The sequence below is a fragment of the Cetorhinus maximus genome, chromosome 29 (genome assembly GCF_964194155.1).
Source record: "Cetorhinus maximus chromosome 29, sCetMax3.hap1.1, whole genome shotgun sequence".
Taxonomy (NCBI): Eukaryota; Metazoa; Chordata; class Chondrichthyes; order Lamniformes; family Cetorhinidae; genus Cetorhinus; species Cetorhinus maximus.
The window spans coordinates 11031275-11050181 of record NC_135907.1 but is presented as its reverse complement, the minus strand read 5'-3'; the positions used below and the strand labels follow the sequence as shown (position 1 = coordinate 11050181).

The window sequence follows — 18907 nt, the reverse complement described above, 5'->3', positions numbered from 1 at the left end:
TGCCTTAAATTAACTAATAAATTCAGAAAACGATGCTAATCGCATCTTGATCACTGTGAGTAGGGTGGCCACAGACCACTGCACAGCTGATATTTTGCTACAGGAAAATTGCTACCCCCCCAATACATAGAACTAACATTCCAAACACACTCAGAAGCCTGCAATATCTGGACCTACAGTGTCCGGGACGTTTTGTTGCTTCTGCCGACTAACTTTCAACCCTTTCTCCTCCAGGTTGGTTTCCTGCGAAATTTGTGGAGGTCCTGGATGAACGAAGTAAAGAGGTAAGTTCAGTCATGACACGGATATGTGTGTGTATTGAGTGCAGGAGTCCTTCAGCTTCCATCAGTGTTTGTAATATTGTAATGCTGGGTATCAACGTACAGTGAGAACTTGTAACCACATGCACAGAAACCGCCATCACTTCTCACGTGCATCCCCGCCCATACACTGGCTACATTTTATCAGACTCTTGGATTGGTGAATCAGGCACAGAATTTGCTGTGCTTCTGCTTTTCTATTGATTAATTATCCCACTTGGTAATGAGAGTGGGTCAGTCTTGCGGCTCAGGGGTAGTGTCCCTACCTCTGGGCCAGAAGTCCTGGGTTCCAGTCCCACTTCAGGGTTTGATGACCATGGAAGGTGTGTTCATAATGTGGCCAAACAGGTTGATTATTAGCCTGTAAATCCTTCCAGTGCACCTAATGTCAGGCAGCAAGAGCAGCAGAGTTTCCTGGTCAGTACTGCAGGAGGCAATGGCAAACTACTGTAATACTTCGCCAAACAACATCATGGACCAATCCAATGGAAGTCCATGGTTGCCAACACCCTCTGGGGGAAGAGGAGGATAACGAGAGTGCCACATTGTGGGCTGGTTACCTCCATGCTCCATTTTTCAATCTGTGCTTCTGATGAGAGAGGTTCTGCCCCACAAATGTTACAAAATGGACTCTTGTGCGTTAGCTTGGATTGCGTAGTTGTCCTATAAATGAGTACAGTTAGACTGGTCATTCAGTAATGTTACATTAAAGAAACTACCTGTGTGGATATCTGGTAGCTTAGAGGGAAACTGCTGCACCCAGTGTGGGCTATGAGGCAGCAACCAGAAAATGCCAGCTTCAATATGGATTGTTTGGGTAAAAAAGAGAGCAGTTTGCAATACTTGGAAGATGCAACTCTCTAACGAGCCAGCAAATCTACTCAAGTACATTGCTCAGTGCAGGGTTGCTGTCTTTGCTGAGTTTGTGATGTCAGTTGTGAATCATTTGCACACTAAACTGACCAAAGAACTCCTGGGCAAGGGAGGAAGGAAATGAGATGTTTTCCCTGTTTCTGTTCACTGTTCAGTCACTGCTTTATGTCACCATTATCATCAAACCAGGCGAACAGTCCTCGTTCATTAAGGAGAGTTTGAAGAGCAGCATCAGGTATACATGAAAATGAGGTGTCAAATTGGTGCAACTATGACACAGGACTACATGTAACCACATGCACAGAAACCTCAATCACTGCTAAACAATGGAAGCCACAGACTATGGACAGAGCTAAGCGATCCCAGCAGATCAGGTCATAGCTCTGCAGTCCTGCCTCATCCAGTTGTGAATGTTGATGGGCAATTAAACAAGTAACAGAAGGAGGAGGCTTCATGAATATCTCCATCCTCAGTGATGGTGGTTTCCAGTGGGAAAGACGAGGCTGAAGCATTCGCAACAACTTTGGCCTGAAGTGCGAAGTGGATGACCCATCTCTGCTTCCTCCTGAGGTCCCAGCATCACAGATGCCAGACTTAAGCCAATTTGATTCACTCCGTGTAGTATCAAGAAATGGCTGGGTACATAAGTGGCTTTGACAACATCCCGCCAGTAATATTAAAGTCTTGTGCTCCAGAACTAGCCGCATCCTTAGCCAAGCTGTTCCAGTACAACTACTGGCAATCGACTGACAATGTGAAGAATTGCCCAGGTATGTCTTATCCACAAAAAGTAGGACAAATCCAATCCAGCCAATTACCGTCCCATCAGCCTACTCTCAATCATCAGCAAAGTGATGGATGGTGCTATGAAGTGGCACTTAACTCACTGATGCTCAGTTTGACTTCCACCAAGGCAACCTTGCTACAGGTCTCATTATAGCCTTGGTCCAGACATGGACCAGAGTTGAGGGGAGAGTGACTGCCCCTTGATATTAAGGCAGCATTTCACGAAGTGCGCCATCAAAGAGCCCTCATAAAATTGTATGTCAGTGCTTCCACCACCCTTTGGAAACACATTCCAAATCATAACAACTCTCAGCATTAAAAAAAATTCTCCTCTTCTTCCCACCCCAATACCCTCCAGATTTTTTGACAGTTACTTGAAATCTATGTCCCCTGTTACAACCCTTCTGCTACCGGAAAGACTTTTTCTTTATTTACTCTTTCAAAACCATTCAGGATTTGGAATACCTCTATTAAAGGGTCTTTTTGCCTTTTCACCTCAGTTCGCTCATAGTATCAGGCCAATCCCCTGGCCACCCCCCGGTGGTTACCCTGTCTGGACCCGGACCCTCCTCTGCCCTTTATCCAGCACCCCGCCCAGGTATGGCTCTCCTTGCAGCAATTGGCACACCTTGGCTTATTTTGGACAGCTGCTTTACAATCCCATCCATGCGTTCTGGTTTGCCGCAGTTAAGACTCAAGCTGTTTGTGATTGCTGCAACAGGTTTGGATCCAGGTGCCCTGCTTCCTTTCCTATTATCTAGCCCGGCTGCCTACTGATTAATTTGCTGAAAATCTGTGCCCCACAGGTATCCCCATGCCTGGGATATTTCTGATGCTCGGGACTGAATGCCTCCTTGAGCATTTTCAGGAAGATGATATAATCTCACCTGCAGTCCTCTATCCCGCCCAAATTGTGGTATGCTATAAACTTCCGCTCTGCATAGTCGTAAACTGACTCATCCTTGTCCTGAAGTACCCCCATTTCTGCTGACCAATTGGCCCTTTCTCCTCCAAAGCCCCATTGCGTGGACCTTTTAAATCTATCGATCTCTGTTGTTTGGTTTGCCCTGCGGTCCATGTCCGACCTTGGACCTGCACGGTCATGTTTGCCCATATTCCCCGGGACACCTTGGCTCTTACATGGACGTTGTTTAACCAGTGTACGTCGCTGAGTTCAGAAAGTTTCTTCCAAAAAGTCCTAGTTGGGGCTATTCTGTTTTAATGGTGGCAAGGCGTCGCTCGATGGGGGGGTGAACGGGATGTGGCGAGTTATCTCCTGGTTATTGCCCTGTCTGTTGGTTGTAATTTCCCTTTGCTGTCGGGACCATCGACATGGGCAATGGGCCCCTCGTCACCAGGGGAGGGGCAGACGGTGGTATAGTATCGTACCCAGGCGGAGTGCCCCCTGTCTCGCCCTCCGTACTCTGTCGCTTCCCGTTCTAACTCTCCCCGGTCTGCACCATCAGTAACCCGGCATGGCGCGCTGCCCGCTTCTGGGTTCAATCTTGGCAGGCTTGGAGGATAATAGGAAACCCATTTGGACTGTCAGACACAAGTAATTAAAATATTTAAATCACCAGCTAACTCAGAATTTAACCTAGAATTCTGGCTTTAACAGCCAGCCCTATAGAGCCAGTGGTGGAGGCTCGCTGCCCATTTTCCCTCACGGAACTAGGGGAACTAACTCCAGGTACGTCCCACAGTTTCCCAAACTGTGTGAAGCTCACCAGGATAATCGAGGCGAGAGCACAGTGGGGAATGTTTGTTCAATGAAACGGACAGGCCGGGAAGCCTTCAAAGAGTGAAAATAGCTGTCGCCCTGCCTAGGCTGGTGTTCACAGCACTGCTTCTGAGAGAGTTCTTTCACTTCAGGACACGTGATTTCCTCTTCTTGGAAGTAATTTCACCTGCCTTGAGCTTCATTTACCTTGAGCAGCACTCCCCTGCTCCCAGCCTCCAGTTGGACCTTGGTCGTCTCAGGAGAAACAAAAGGGGTAATACCAACAACACCAGTGGCCCAAGGAGCACCAATAGCAACATCTCCAGCAGCAGCTGCCTTCTCCTTGGCCATGTGCCATTCCACAGAACAGGGGGAACACCAAGATCCAGCTGGAAGGAGGTGAGACCCTCAGCGATGGGTTTACAGGCAGAGGATCAGCTCTCTTGACATGTGAACACCAGGGTCTCAGGAGGTTCAAACTTTCCTAGCAGGGTCATTGCTGATATCTGCAGCCTCCCGGAATAAGACTCCTTCCCAGTGGACCAGGTGGGAATGCATTGCCAGTGCCAATCAAGGTGGAATCGCTTGAGGAACGCAACATTCTCCCCCCTCCCCCCACACCGCCCAGCCCCATCCCCTCCGATTCTCTGCCTCTCCCTGGAGCTCCGCGCCTTCATTTCCGCCAAGGAGAGAAAGCAGAGAGTTGAGTGTCAGAAATAAATTGTGGGGAGGGGCGGAAAGAACAACCTTTATGGAGGGTGACTGAGACATGGGTATGAGAGGGCACAAAGATGACTCAGTGTTCAGTTGCTTTGAGAGAGAAAGAGAGAAGAATGAGTGGAGTTGCAAGATGTGCTGGTTGGAGGAGTGCTGTGCAGGAGAACGCTGTGGAAGTCAGAGTCTGGGGACTAGCCACTAACCTTTCCTGCCCTCCTGACGTCACTGAGCCTCTTGCAGCGTTGTAACCAGGTTTGGAGCACCACAGTCCTGTTGTTCATTTCCTCTTGGCCACTTCTATCAACACCTTCTTGGCCTCTTCCTCTCATCCTTGGGAAACTCATTTCATTTCAATCCCTCAAGCCCCTCAGCAGGACCTTCAGATAAGAGTCAGACACCTGGGGGACAACCTTTCCAGGTCTCCACTCTTTTGGTTGCTGAAGCTGCAGGATTCAATGTCCAGTTCAGCCATTCCGACCCCTGCTGGCGTCCCTTTAACTAGAAATCTGTCATTTGACAAACGTCCCACACGCGCTGTCATTAATCAGAGAATCATGAAGCAAGTTTATGATTGCTAATGTCATGGCCAAGTTAAAGAGCCACGGCAAAGCCCACTTCAACTGCAAAAGTGTCCCCGATGCACACATGCCCCTACTCCCCCCACTCTCCCCCACCCCTCCAGGCTGTTGCTTACGGGTGTGCTCTGTTACAATTCCACCCCCAGCCTGAAAATCGTGCCACAAACTCCATTCCCTTGCCACTGATTCCATCCCCTTCCCTAGCCACTGCCTGAGGCTAAACAGATTGTTTGCAGCCTTGGCGTCCTACTTGACCCTGAGCTGAAATTCTAATCTCAACCCCAAGACCAACCGTTTATATCTCAGCATCACCATCACCCCTCTCCACCCCTGCCTTTGTTTCCTCTGGGTTTGACTGTTGTAGCACAATCCTGGCCAACCTGCCATCATCCACCCTCCATAAGCCTGTCACCCAAAATATTAAAAATATGGCTATGGTAGAGTTGTGGTTATGTTACTGGACTAATGTTCCTGAGACATGAGTTCAAATCCCACCACAGCAGCTGCAGAAGTTACATTCAATTGATGAAATAAATTTGGATTAAAAAGCTTGTCTTGGTAATGGTGACCATGAAACCGCTGGATTGTCATTAAAAACCCATCTGGTTCACTGATCTCCTTTATAGAAAGAAATTTGCCACTCTTATCCAGTTTGGCCTATATGTGTCCCCAGACACAGCAAAGTGGTTGATTGCAAAGAGATATAATATGTGTCCCCAGACACAGCAAGGTGATTGATTGCAAAGAGATATAGATAGGTCAAGTGAGTGCAAACATTTGGCAGGTGGAGCATAATGTAGGCAAATAGGAGGTTGATCACTTTGACAGTAAGAATAGAAAAGCAGAATATTATTTAAATGGAGAGAGACTGCAGAATGCTGTGGTACGGAAGGATCTGTGTGCCCTTGTACGTGAATCACAAAAAGTTAGCATATAGGTACAGCAAGTAATTAGGGAGGCAAATGGAACGTTGGCCTTTATTGCGAGGTGGATGGAGTATAAAAGTAGGGCAATCTTGCTATTGCTGTACAGGGCATTGTGAGACTGCACCCCGAATACTGTGTACAGTTTTAGGGAGGGATAAACTTGCATTGGAAGCAGTTCAGAGAAGGTTCATTAGGCTAGTTCCTGGAATGAAGGTGTTGTCTTATGAGGAAAGGTTGAGCAGGTTGGGCCTATACGCATTGGAGTTTAGAAGAATGAGGGGTGATCTTTTTGAAACAGATAAGATTCTGAGGGGGCTTGACAGGGTAGATGCTGTGAGGATGTTTCCTGTCCTGGGGAAATCTAGATCTAGGGGACGCAGTTTAAAAATAAGGGGTCTTCCATTTAAGATGGGGATGAGGAGGAATTTCTTCTCTGAGGGTCATTGGTCTTTGGAATTCTCTGCTGCAAAGAGCAGTGGAGGTTGGGTGATTGGACATATTCAAGGCTCAGTTAGACAAATTTTTGATTGACAAGGAAGTCAAAGGTTATGGCAGGAAAGTGGCATAAGGCTGCAATCAGATCAGCCATGATTTTATTGAATACGAACAGGCTCGATGGGTCAAAGGGCCTACATCTGTCCCTATTTCTGATGTTCGTATGGCCCCTCACTGCCCTCTGAAAAGGCCTCAGCAAGCCGCTTGGTCGTGTCCAAGAAGGCAGCTCACCACCACCTTGTCAATGCCACTTTGGGATGGGCAATAAATGTTGACATTGCCGGTGATGCTCATACCCGATGAGTGAGTGAAAAAGACTCTGCTGCCTCAATCCTAACTCACACCGAGTTCCATTTACCCATGACCCCTGTGCTCACTGATCTACAATCACTCCTGTCCCAGCAACTTTAATTTTAAAATTCTCGTTGTTCCTTTCCAATCCCTCTGTGTCCTTGCCCTTTCCTAAATCTGTAACTTCCTCCAGCCCAGCAACCCCACTGTGATCTCTACACTCCCCAATTCGGACCTCTTGAGCTGTCTGGGTTTCCAGCACTGCAACATGTGTGGCTGTGCCTTCAGCTGCCTGGTCCCTAAGCTCTGACATTCTCTCTGTAAACCTGTATAAATGTAATTGTTGTCTTTATCCCTTCCCCCTCCACTCAGGTTAAAACCTCACCACAGCCATTTGTAATTAATGCACCTTTCTCTCTCTCTCTCTCTCTTCAGGTATCATGCCCTAAGAGGCATTGGTGATCATGGACTTTCATTTGATTTATGTTGGTCCATGATTATGCTTGGCAAAGTACTGCAGTGGTTTGCTGGTGCCTTCTGCCCTATGGCTGACCAGGAAACTCTCCCACTCTTGCCTCCTGTCATCATGCGCCCCGGAAGGATTTGCAGGTTGATCATCAACCTGTTTTTGGCCACATTGTGAATGCACCTTCTATGGCCATCGAGTCCTGAAGGGGACTGTGAACCCGGAGCTTCTGGCTCAAAGGCAGGGACGCTACCCAGTGTCACAGGACCTCCTCATGTAGCACCTTTAACCTACTGAAACATCCTGAAATGCTTCACGAGGCCTATTGAACAAAATATGACACTGAGCCACAGAAGGAGAATTTAGGGTAGATGGCCATAAGCTTGGGTCAAAGAGGTAGGTTTTAAGGAGCATCTTAAAGGAGAAAAGTGAGGTAGTGAGGTTGGAGGTTTAGGGTGGAAATCCCACAGCTTGGCGCAGATAGCTAAAGGCATGGCCGCCAGTCACAGAATCTTTACCGTGCAGAAGGAGGCTATTAGGCCCATTGAGTCTGCACTGGCTCTCTGAAAGAGCATTCCACCTAGTCCTACTCCCCTGCCTTAGCCCTGTAACCTTGCACATTCTCTCTTTTCAGGTAGCAATCTAATTCCCTTTTGGATACCTCAATTGAACCTGCCTCCACTACCCTCTCAGGAAGTTCGTTCCAGACTCCAATGACCCTCTGGGTGAAAAATGTTTTCCTCACATCACTTTTACTCCTTTTGCCAATTATTTTGAATCTGTGCACTCTGGTTCTTGATGTTCTTGTGAGTGGGAACAGTTTCTCACTATTTATCCTGTTCATACCCCTCTGGATCTTGAATACCTCGATCAAGTCTCCTCTCAGCCTTTTTTCTCTCCAAGGAAAACAGTCCCAACCTCTCCAAAATATCCACATAGCTACAGTTCTTTATCCCTGGAACCATTCTTGTGAATCTCCTCTGTACACTCTCCAATGCCTTCACATCCTTCCTCAAGTATGGCACCCAGAACTGGACGCAGTACTCCAGATGAGGCCTAACTAGTGCCTTATACAAATTCAACATGACCTCCTCACTCTTGTACTCAATGCTTCTATTAATAAAGCCTAAGATACGATATGCTTTATTAACTGCGCTCTCAACATGCCCTGCCATCCTCAATGACTTATGTACATATAGACCGAGGTCCCTCTGTTCCTGTACCTCCTTTAGGTTTTCATCTCAGCATATTCTCCCTGCCAAAATGAATCACCTCACACTTCTGAGTTTAACTTCATCTGCCACTTGTCTGCCCAATCCACCAACATGTCTATTTCCATTTGAAATTCAAGACGATCCCCATCACAGTCGACAACGTTTCCAATCTTTGTATCATCTGCAAATTTTGAAATCATGCCCTGAACACCACAGTCTAGGTCATTGATGGAGGATTAAAATTGGGATGTGCACTATGCCAAACTAAAAGGAGTGCGGATATCTTAGAGGGTTGTGGGGCTGGAGGAGAGTTGCAGAGACAGGCAGAGGTGAGGCCTTGTAGGGATTTGAAAACAAGGATGAGTGTTTTAAAATCAATGTGGTGCTTTACTGGGCACTGAGAAGAAGGGTGATGGGTGAACAGAACTTGGTGCGAGCTCGGGTATGGGCAGCAGAGGTTTGGATGACCTCAAGTTTATGGAGGGTTAAAGATGGGATGCTGGCCAGGAGTGCATTGGAATAGTCAAGTCTGGAGGTAACAAAGGTCCAAATCAGGGTTTCAGCAGCTGATGAGTTGAGACAGGGACGAAGCTGGGCTTTGTGTCGTGAATATATAATTTTCATAATATTATTGTAATTTATTGTAAAGGTAGGTTAATAATGGGGTTTGGATTTGTTTTTCTGTGTGTAGGGGTGTGTGTAGGGGGGGGTGTGTGTGTAGGGGTGTGTGTGTGTGTGTGTGTGTGTAGGGGTGTGTGTGTGTGTAGGGGTGTGTGTGTGTGTGTAGGGGTGTGTGTGTGTGTGTGTAGGGGTGTGTGTGTGTGTGTGTGTAGGGGTGTGGGTGTGTGTGTGTGTAGGGGTGTGGGTGTGTGTGTGTGTAGGGGTGTGGGTGTGTGTGTGTGTAGGGGTGTGGGTGTGTGTGTGTGTAGGGGTGTGTGTGTGTGTGTGTGTGTGTGTGTGTAGGGGTGTGTGTGTGTAGGGGTGTGTGTGTGTAGGGGTGTGTGTGTGTAGGGGTGTGTGTGTGTAGGGGTGTGTGTGTGTAGGTGTGTGTGTGTAGGGGTGTGTGTGTGTAGGGGTGTGTGTGTGTAGGGGTGTGTGTGTGTAGGGGTGTGTGTGTGTAGGGGTGTAGGTGTGTGTGTGTGTGTAGGGGTGTGTGTGTGTGTAGGGGGGTGTGTGTGTGTGTGTAGGGGTGTGTGTGTGTGTGTAGGGGCGTGTGTGTGTGTGTGTTTTCTAATTGAATTACAGACAGCTGGTCTGAATGCTTTGATGTATCAGAAGGGAAACCAGGCTTGAAATGCTAAATAGGTAAACATGGCTGAAGTTTTGGAATGGGAGGTATGAAGAATATTTGCATTTTTAGATAAACCCGAGTAGTGAATTTCAAAGCGATGGTAAGATGTTACACTTAGCCAATAGGGGCTAAGCCAAACTGTGTTTATTTTTCCCAAAGATTACTGATAATATGAGTGCTATGAAAGATTTAAATTATGGAAAAAGTGAAGTGGCAAAGACGTATTGGAACATTGGGATTTACATTAAAGAGGGAGAAACATGTATAAAGGAGATGAGGTTATGTGTAAGGAGGAAGGAATTCTAAGGCCTAACAAGTGTGAAAAGCCTCCGGCCTCTATGTGCCAAACTGCTGTCTATAGGAACCAAAGCTAAGAGAATTAGTTTTAAATATCCCTGCCCAGGGTATTGTGCGCTTTGCCTGGGCCTGTTGAAATGTATGTCGTTTTACTGTTGCCTTGACTGAGATGTAACTGGGAGTTAGATTAATTAGGAGGTTTAACAGTAATCATAGTAGTAATTTGAGGACCCATGTATGTGCTTAAAATCATTTGTTTTATTAATAAATGTTTAACTTAGTTTTGTAAAAAACCCCTCGGATTCGGTGGACTTATTGCTACTGAATTCAAGGCACTCATCTCAAAATAAAAATACGGATTGCAAAAACAGCTGTGGCAGCTGTCTCGAGTTTCCCTCTGGGATTCAAACAGCTCAGCATTTACCATCCGCTGTGCCGTAACAGATGCTACGGACTTGGAAATAAGCAGTCTTAGTGATGGTGCGGATATGTGATTGGAAGTTCACGTGAGGGTCAAATGTGACGCAAAGGTTGTGAACAGCCTGGTTCAGCATTAGAGAGTTGCCAGAGAGACGAATGGAATTATTTGCTTGGAAAGGAGTTTGTGTTGGGTTCAAAGACAATGGCTTGTGGTTCCACATATTTAATTGGAGGAAATTTCTCATTCAGTGCTGGATAATTCAGACAGTAGAGAGGTCAAGACAGGCAGTGGTGAGAGACAGACAGTGGTGTGGTAGAACTGTGTTTCATCAGTCTACATGTGAAACTAATGCTGTGTTTTCAGATGATGTCACCAAGGGCAGAATATAGTTGGCGAATAGGGGGCCAAGGATAGATTATTGGCAAATACCAGACGTAATGATACGTCAATGAGAAGGGAAGCTGTTGCAGGTGATTCTCTGGCTATGTCTGGATAGATAAGAATATAACCAGGCGTTTCCATGTAGCGTGCTGGGTACAGACATCCCATATTCACCCTGATGTCAACTGGACTGTCTGCTTCACCCTAAAAGGCTTTCTTTCCTTTATATTTGCTGCTGATAGTGTGCTTATTGTTTCTGCCTGCAGTACTCAGTGGCTGGAGATGATTCGGTAACGGAAGCAGTAACAGACCTAGTCCGGGGATCACTCTGTCCAGCTCTCAAGGCAATATTCGAGCAGGGTTTGAAGAAACCATCAATTCTCGGTGGCCCTTGCCATCCCTGGCTTTTTATTGAAGAGGTAATGGAGGCTGTCCCTGGAGTGTGAAAAACATTTCAATGTTTCAGATATTTCTCACAGTTTTTGCACATAAACAATTTCTGGCATGCCTCTCAATATTGTTTTACTTCTTTCCCTTTTCTCTCTCCACCCCCTCCTGTTCCCTATTCTTTCTCCCACTCAATCTTTCCTCCTCTCTCTCATTCTTTTTCTCTCACTCTCTGCCTCCCCTCTTTTGCACTTCCCCTCTCTCTCCCCGACCTGTTTCTTCCTCCCCCCCTCTCCCTCTACCCCTCTCACTTTCTCTCTGCACCCTTTCTCTCTCTCTCTCCCCTTCTCACTTTTTTCCCTCCTCTCCCACTCACCCTCTTCCCTTCCCCATTTCTGCCATTCCTTCTTAACCAAACACCCTCTACCCTGCTTTTCTCTTTCCGGTTTCTTTTTCCCCATCTTTCTCTCTTTATTCTCTCTCCCCCTGTTTCCCTCCACCACTGCTCATTCCTTATTTCATAGGCTGCTGGTAAGGAGGTGGAGCGAGACTTTGATTCGGTGTATTCTCGACTAGTGCTGTGTAAAACATACAGGTACATTTTGCTGTTTATCACAAGCTAGAATTTGTTTTAATTGTATTAGGGAGCTTTACTCTGTATTTAACCCTGTGCTGTACCTGCCCTGGGATAGTTTGATAGGGACAGTGTAGAGGGAGCTTTACTCTGTATCTAACCCTGTGCTGTACCTGCCCTGGGATAGTTTGATAGGACAATGTAGAGGGCGCTTTACTCTGTATCTAACCCTGTGCTGTACCTGTCCTGGGATAGTTTGATAGGACAATGTAGAGGGCGCTTTACTCTGTATCTAACCCCGTGCTGTACCTGTCCTGGGATAGTTTGATAGGACAATGTAGAGGGAGCTTTACGCTGTATCTAACCCTGTGCTATACCTGCCCTGGGATAGTTTGATGGGGACAGTGTTACGAGAGCTTTACTCTGTATCTAAACCATACTGCAACCTGCCCTGGGCGTGTTTGACGGGACAGTGTAAAGGGATCTTTACCCTGTATCTAACCCATAGCGTATCTGTTCTGGGAGTGTTTGATGGGGACAGTGTTGTGAGAACATTACTCTGTACCTAACCCTTGCTGTACCTGCTTTGAGAGTGTTTTATGGGACTTGTGGGACCATAAGGCATGGGAGCAGAAGTAGACTATTTGGCCCATCGAGCCTACTCCGCCATTCAATGAGATCATGGCTGATCTGATGATCCTCAACTCTTCTTTCCTGCCTTTTCCCCAGAACCCTTGATCCCTTTGCTGATTAAAAATCTGTCTATCTCAGCCTTGAATATACTTAACAACCCAGTAAAGAATTCCACAGATTCACCACCCTCTGAGAGAAGAAATTCCTCCTCATCTCTGTCTTAAATGGGCAACCCCTTACTCTGAGATAATGCTGTCTGGTCCTAGACTCTCTCACAAGGGGAAACAACTTCTCAGCATCTATCCAGTCAAGCCCCCTAAGAATCTTATATGTTTCAATAAGGCCACCTCTCATTCTTCTAAACTCCAATGAGTACAGGCCCAACCTACTCAACCTCTCCTCATAAGAAAATCCCTCCATACCCGGGATCAACCTAGTGAACCTTCTCTGGACTGCCTCTCCAAAGCTAGTATATCTTTCCTTAGATAAGGGGACCAAAACTGTTCACAGTATTCTAGGTGTGGTCTAAGTAGTGCCTTGTATAGTTTTAGCAAGACTTCCCTATTTTTATACCCCATTGCCTTTGAAATAAAGGCCAACATTCCATTTGCCTTCCCTATTACCTGTTGAACTTGTATACTAGCTTTTTGTGATTCATGCATGATGACTCCCAAATCCCTCTGTGCTGCAGCTTTCCTCAGTCTTTCTCCATTTAAATAATATTCAGCTCCTATCTTCTTCCTGCCAAAATGCATAACCTCACATTATTCCACATTATGTTCCACCTGCCAAGTTTTTGCCCACTCACTTAACCTGTCTATACCCCTCTGTAGACTCTTTGTGTCAACCTCACCACTTGCCTTCCCACCTATTTTTGTGTCATCCACGAACTTGGCGATAGTACATTCACTTCTCCCATCTAAGTCATTACTATATATCGTAAATAATTGTGGCCCCAGCACTGATCCCTGTGGCACTCCACTAGTTACAGGTTGCCATACTGAAAATGCTACCCCCCCCCTCCACCTTATCCCAACTCTGTCTTCTATGAGTTAGCCAACCCTCTGTCCATGCTAATAAACTACCCCCAACACCATGGACTCTTATTTTATTAGTGTAGAGGAAGATTCACTTTGTATCTAACCCCGTGCTGTACCTACTCTGGGAGTGTTTGATGGGTTAGTGTAGAGGGAGCTTTACTCTGTAGCTAGCCCTTGCTGTACTTGTGAGTGTATGATGGGGAGAGTGTAGAGTGATCAGTTGGAGATTTGTTCCCCTGTATTTGTTTGTCTTACGACCTTTTTTTACGACAACAATAATTTCAACATCACTCTGGCCCATGTGATTTTAAACAACATGCTTTAATATATATTGACTAATAAGCAGTGTTGTTCTTATACAACTATTCGGCAGTATTAAATTAAAGCAATGAATACAGCCTAGTTTCCCCTTGGACTCGAGGTGTTTAGCTTGACCTCTGGCACTTGACTGTGTTACTTCCGATTGTTCCAAGAGTTCTAACAATCACAGACCACTCCTCCTCCTATATTTGTATTCAAAAGCCAGGGTATAATTACATACATACTGACCTTGATTCTGACCGTATCTTTTAGTTAACCATCAATTACCTGTAAGTTTTAAAAAAAGCATTCTTAGCAGGGATGTCACTCTTGGAATTTAATTTGGAAAAAAATTTATATTGATTTTAGAACCTTTAACGTTTATTTAAGATGTGGCCAACCACAGGATTTTTCAGATTGCTGTTACGGAGATAACAGAAGATCCATTAATCATTCTTTTTTTTTTCCTGGCATTTTTTCTGACCACAATCAATCATTATTCAATTTCAAAATACTGCAGATGCTGATAAAGTGAAATAAAGACACTCAGTAGGTCTGCAGCATCTGTGGAGAGAGAAACAGAGTTAACGTTTCATGTCTATACATTCATCAGATCGTTTTTCTCTGATGAAAAGTCACAGACCTGAATTGTTGGCCTAGATCTTCTGGTCAGTGGCATTATTGGGCGCATTGCTGCTGCCCAAAAAGATTTTGCCAACCAGACACTGCTGCCCATTTCTTCTGGAATCCTCTGATCTCTCTTTCTGTGGTATTAGCTGCCATGCTCCGGTAAGTTTTTAAAGGACCAAGACATTTAATGAATGTGCGTTTGTGATTGAGTGGCCGGGCGAGCGGGTAGATAGGCGAGTGGGTGAGCGGATGGGTAAGGCGATTAGGGTGGGTAAGGCGGGTGAGGTGGTTGATTGGGTGGTCGGGGTGTAGTCGGGTCAGGTCAAGTCAGGGGGTAGTTCAGTGATCAGAGGAGTAGTCAGGTCGGGGATGGTGTGGGTGGTGGAATGGTCGTGGGGGTGGTCGGGTTGGGGGATAGCCGGGTGCTCGAGAGGATAGTTGGGCGCTTGAGGCAGCGGGTGGGAGGAGGTGATTGGGTAGGGAGGGTGGGTGTCAGTTGTGGAATTACCCAGCTGTAAGCCCAGATTTTAAACAAAAACAAAAATACCTGGAAAAACTCAGCAGGTCTGGCAGCATCTGCGAAAAGGAGCACAGTTAACGTTTTGAGTCCGTATGACCCTTCAACAGAACTAAGTAAAAGTGGAAGAAAGGTGAAATATAACCTGGTTTAAGGTGGGGGTGGGACAAGAAGAGTTGGATAGAGGGCCAGTGATAGGTGGAGATAACCAAAAGATGTCACATACAAAAGGACAAAGAGGTGTTGAAGGTGGTGATATTATCTAAAGGATTGTGCTAATTAAGGGTAGAAAGCAGGACGAGCAAGGTACAGATAGCCCTAGTGGGGGTGGGGTGGGGGGAAGGGATCGAAATAGGCTAAAAGGTAGAGATAAAACAATGGATGGAAATACACTTAAAAATAATGGAAGTAGGTGGGAAAAGAAAAATCTATATAAATTACTGGAAAAAACAAAAAGGATGGGGAAAATCGGAAAGGGGGTGGGGATGGAGGAGAGAGTTCATGATCTAAAATTGTTGAACTCAATATTCAGTCCAGAAGGCTGTAAAGTGCCTAGTCAGAAGATGAGGTGCTGTTCCTCCAGTTTGCGTTGAGCTTCACTGGAACAATGCAGCAAGCCAAGGACGGACATGTGGGCAAGAGAGCAGGGTGGAGTGTTGAAAAGGAAAGCAACATGGAGGTCTGGGTAATACTTGCGGACAGACCAAAGGTGTTCAGCAAAGCGGTCACCCAGTCTGTGTTTGGTCTCTCCAATGTAGACGAAACCACATTGGGAGCAAGAATGCAGTAGACTAAATTGAGGGAATTGCAAGTGAAATGCTGCTTCACTTGAAAGGGGTGTTTGGGCCCTTGGACGGTGAGTTTTTCCAGGTATTTTTGTTTTTGTTTTGGATTTCTAGCATCCGCAGTTTTTTGCTTTTAGACCAGATTTTAAACTGTCTAACATCTCCAAGGTAAGTATCCAGGTAAGAGAGTAGGAATAAATGGATCATTCTTAGGGTGGCAGGCTGTTACTAGTGGGGTTCCACAAAGATCAGTGCTGGGACCACACCTGTTCACAATCTAGATAAATGATTTGGATTTGAGGACTAAATATAATATTTCCAAATTTGCTGATGACATAAAACTAGGTGGGAATGTAAGTTATGAGGAGGCTGCAATGAGGCTTCAAGGGGTCTTGGACAGATCAAGTGAATGTGCAAGAACATGGCTGATGGAATATAATGTGAATAAGTGTGAAGTTATCCACTTTGGTAGAAAAAAACAGAAAGGCAGAATATTTCTTAAATGGTGAGGGGTTGGGAAGTGTTGACGCCCAAAGGGACCTGGGTGTCCTTGTTCATGAGTCACTAAAAGCTAACATGTAGGTGCAGCAAGCATTTAGGAAGGCAAATGGCATGTTGACCTTCATTGCAAGGGGATTTGAGTACAGGAGTAAAGATGTCTTTCTGCAATTGTATAGAGTCTTGTTGAGATCGCACCTGGAGTATTTTGTACAGTTTTGGTCTCCTTATCTAAAGAATGATATACTTGCTATGGCAAGGGAGGTCAACGAAGGTTCACCAGACTAATCCGATGTCGGGATTGTCTTATGAGGAGAGGTTGAGGAAACTGGGCCTGTATTCTCCAGAGTTTCGAAGAATGAGAGGTGGTTTCATTGAAACTTACAAAATTCATATAGGGTGTGACACGGTAAATGTAAATAGGATGTCTTCCCTGGCTGCTGAGTCTAGAACCAGAGGACACAATTTCAGGTTAAAGGGCAGGCCATTTAAGACATGAGGAATAATGGTGGTGAATCTTTGGAATTCTCTACCCTACAGGGCTGTGGAAGCTTAATCATTGAGCACGTTCAAGACAGAAATCGACAGATCTCTGGATACTAATGACATTAAGGGATTATGGGGTTAGCATAGGAAAGTGGCGTTAAGGTAGATGATCAGTCATGATCTAATTGAATGTTGGAGCGGGCTCAATGGGCTGAATGGCCTTTTCCTTCTCTGATGTTCCCAAGTCTCTGCCCTGAGCTCAGGGTCGGAGATATTCATGCCTCAGGCAGCAGGAAATCAGCCCATTGGAAGGTTAAACTTCCCGGACAATTCCCAAATATGTCAGGACTTCTGCAGGCTCCTGATGTGCATCTCCCGATGTACATCCCATCTCCAATGAAATACCATCGCCCCTTGATGCTCAATGGCATTACCATCACTGAATCCCCCACTATCAATATCCTGGGAGTTACCATTGACCAGAAACTGAACTTGACTAGCCATATAAATACTGTGGCTACAAGAGCATGTCAGAGGCTAGGAATCTTGTGATGAGTAACAACTCCTGTCTCCCCAAAACCTGTCCACCATCTACAAGGCACAAGTCAGGAATGTGATGGAATACTCCCCATTTGCCTGGATGAGTGCAGCTCCTACAACACTGAAGAAGCTGGACACCATCCAGGACAAAGCAGTCCGCTTGATTGGCACCACATCTACAAACATTCACTCCCTCCACCACTGATGCACAGTAGCAGCAGTGTGTACCATCTGCAAGATGCACTGCAGGAATTCACCAAGGCTCTTTAGGCAGCACCTTCCAAAGCCATGATCACTACCATCTAGCAGGTAGACATATGGAAACACCACCACTTGGAAGTTCCCCTCCAAGTCACTCGCCATCCTGACTTGGAAATATATCGCCGTTCCTTCACTGTCGCTGGGTCAAAATCCTGGAACTCCCTTCCTAACAGCACTGTGGGTGTACCTATATGAGATGGACTGCAGCGGTTCAAGAAGGCAGCTCACCATCACCATCTCAAGGGCAACTAGGGATGGGCAATAAATGCTGGCCCAGCCAGCGAAGCCCACATCCCGTGAATGAATTTTTAAAAAAATTTGTTGGTTCCCCATTATTCGCCCTGCTTGTTACATCCTCAGAGAACTCTAATAAATTTGTTGGTTCCCCTTTATTTGCCCTGCTTGTTACATCCTCAGAGAACTCTAATAAATGTGTTGGTTCCCCATTATTCGCCCTGCTTGTTACATCCTCAGAGAACTCTAATAAATTTGCCAAACAATTAATGATTTGGACTTTGGATTCAAAAACAAAAAATTTAAGTTTGCGGCTGACACCAGATTGGGGCGGAAGAGGGGAGATAGTCAATATGAACATATATGCGAACTACGAATTAGGAGAAAGGGTAGGCCACTTGGCCCCTCGAGCCTACTTTGCCATTTAATAAGATCATGGCTGATCTAGTATTAACTTCAACTTCACATTCCTGCCTACCCCCGATAACCTTTCACCTCCTTGTTTAACAAGAACCTATCTACTTCTGCCTGAAAGATATCCAAAGACTCTGCTTCAACCACCCTTTGGGGAAGGAAATTCCAAAGTCTCTCGAGCCTCTGAGAGAGAATTTTTTTCCTTATCTCTCGTAAGTGGGCGACCCCCTATTTTTAAACAGTGGCCCCTAGTTCTAAATTCTCCCACTAGAGGAAACACCCTTTCCACACCCACCCTATCAAGTCCCCTCAGGATCTTATTTGTTTCAATCAAGTTGCCTCTTATTCTTCTAAACTCCAACAGATACAAGCCTAACCTGCCCAGCCTTTCTCCATAAGACAACCCGCCCATTCCAGGTACTAATCTATTAAACCTCCTCTGAACTGCTTCCAATGCATTTATATGTTTCCTTAATTATGGAGACCAATACTGTATACGGTACTCCATCTGTGGTCTCACCAAGGCTCTGTATAACTGAAGCATACCCTCCCTACTCTTGTATTCAATTCCCCTCACAATAAAGAATAACATTCTATTAACTTTGCTAGTTATTTGTTGCACCTGCATACTAACCTTTTGTGATCCATGTACTAGGACACCCAGATCCTCCTGCATCTCAGAGCTCTGCAATCTCTCACCACTTAGATCATTTGCTTTATTTTTTTTGTCCTGCCAAGATAGACAACATCACTCCAAATCTATCTATGTCCTTTTGTAGCCTCCTTATGTCCCCTTCACAACTTAACTTTCCTTCCTATCTTTGTGCCATCA

At 45.7% G+C, this 18907-nt stretch overlaps 1 protein-coding gene across 1 annotated transcript in view; it reads left to right on the top strand.

Moving 5' to 3' along the window:
* The window catches only part of LOC144669326 (small G protein signaling modulator 3-like), a 39522-nt gene that overhangs the window by 4550 nt on the left and 16065 nt on the right, over positions 1-18907 (top strand). The window contains exons 2-4 of the mRNA XM_078531690.1: positions 235-284; positions 11043-11195; positions 11688-11758. Of these exons, the coding sequence (XP_078387816.1) occupies positions 235-284; positions 11043-11195; positions 11688-11758 (274 nt within the window). The remainder of the gene's footprint in view (positions 1-234; positions 285-11042; positions 11196-11687; positions 11759-18907) is intronic.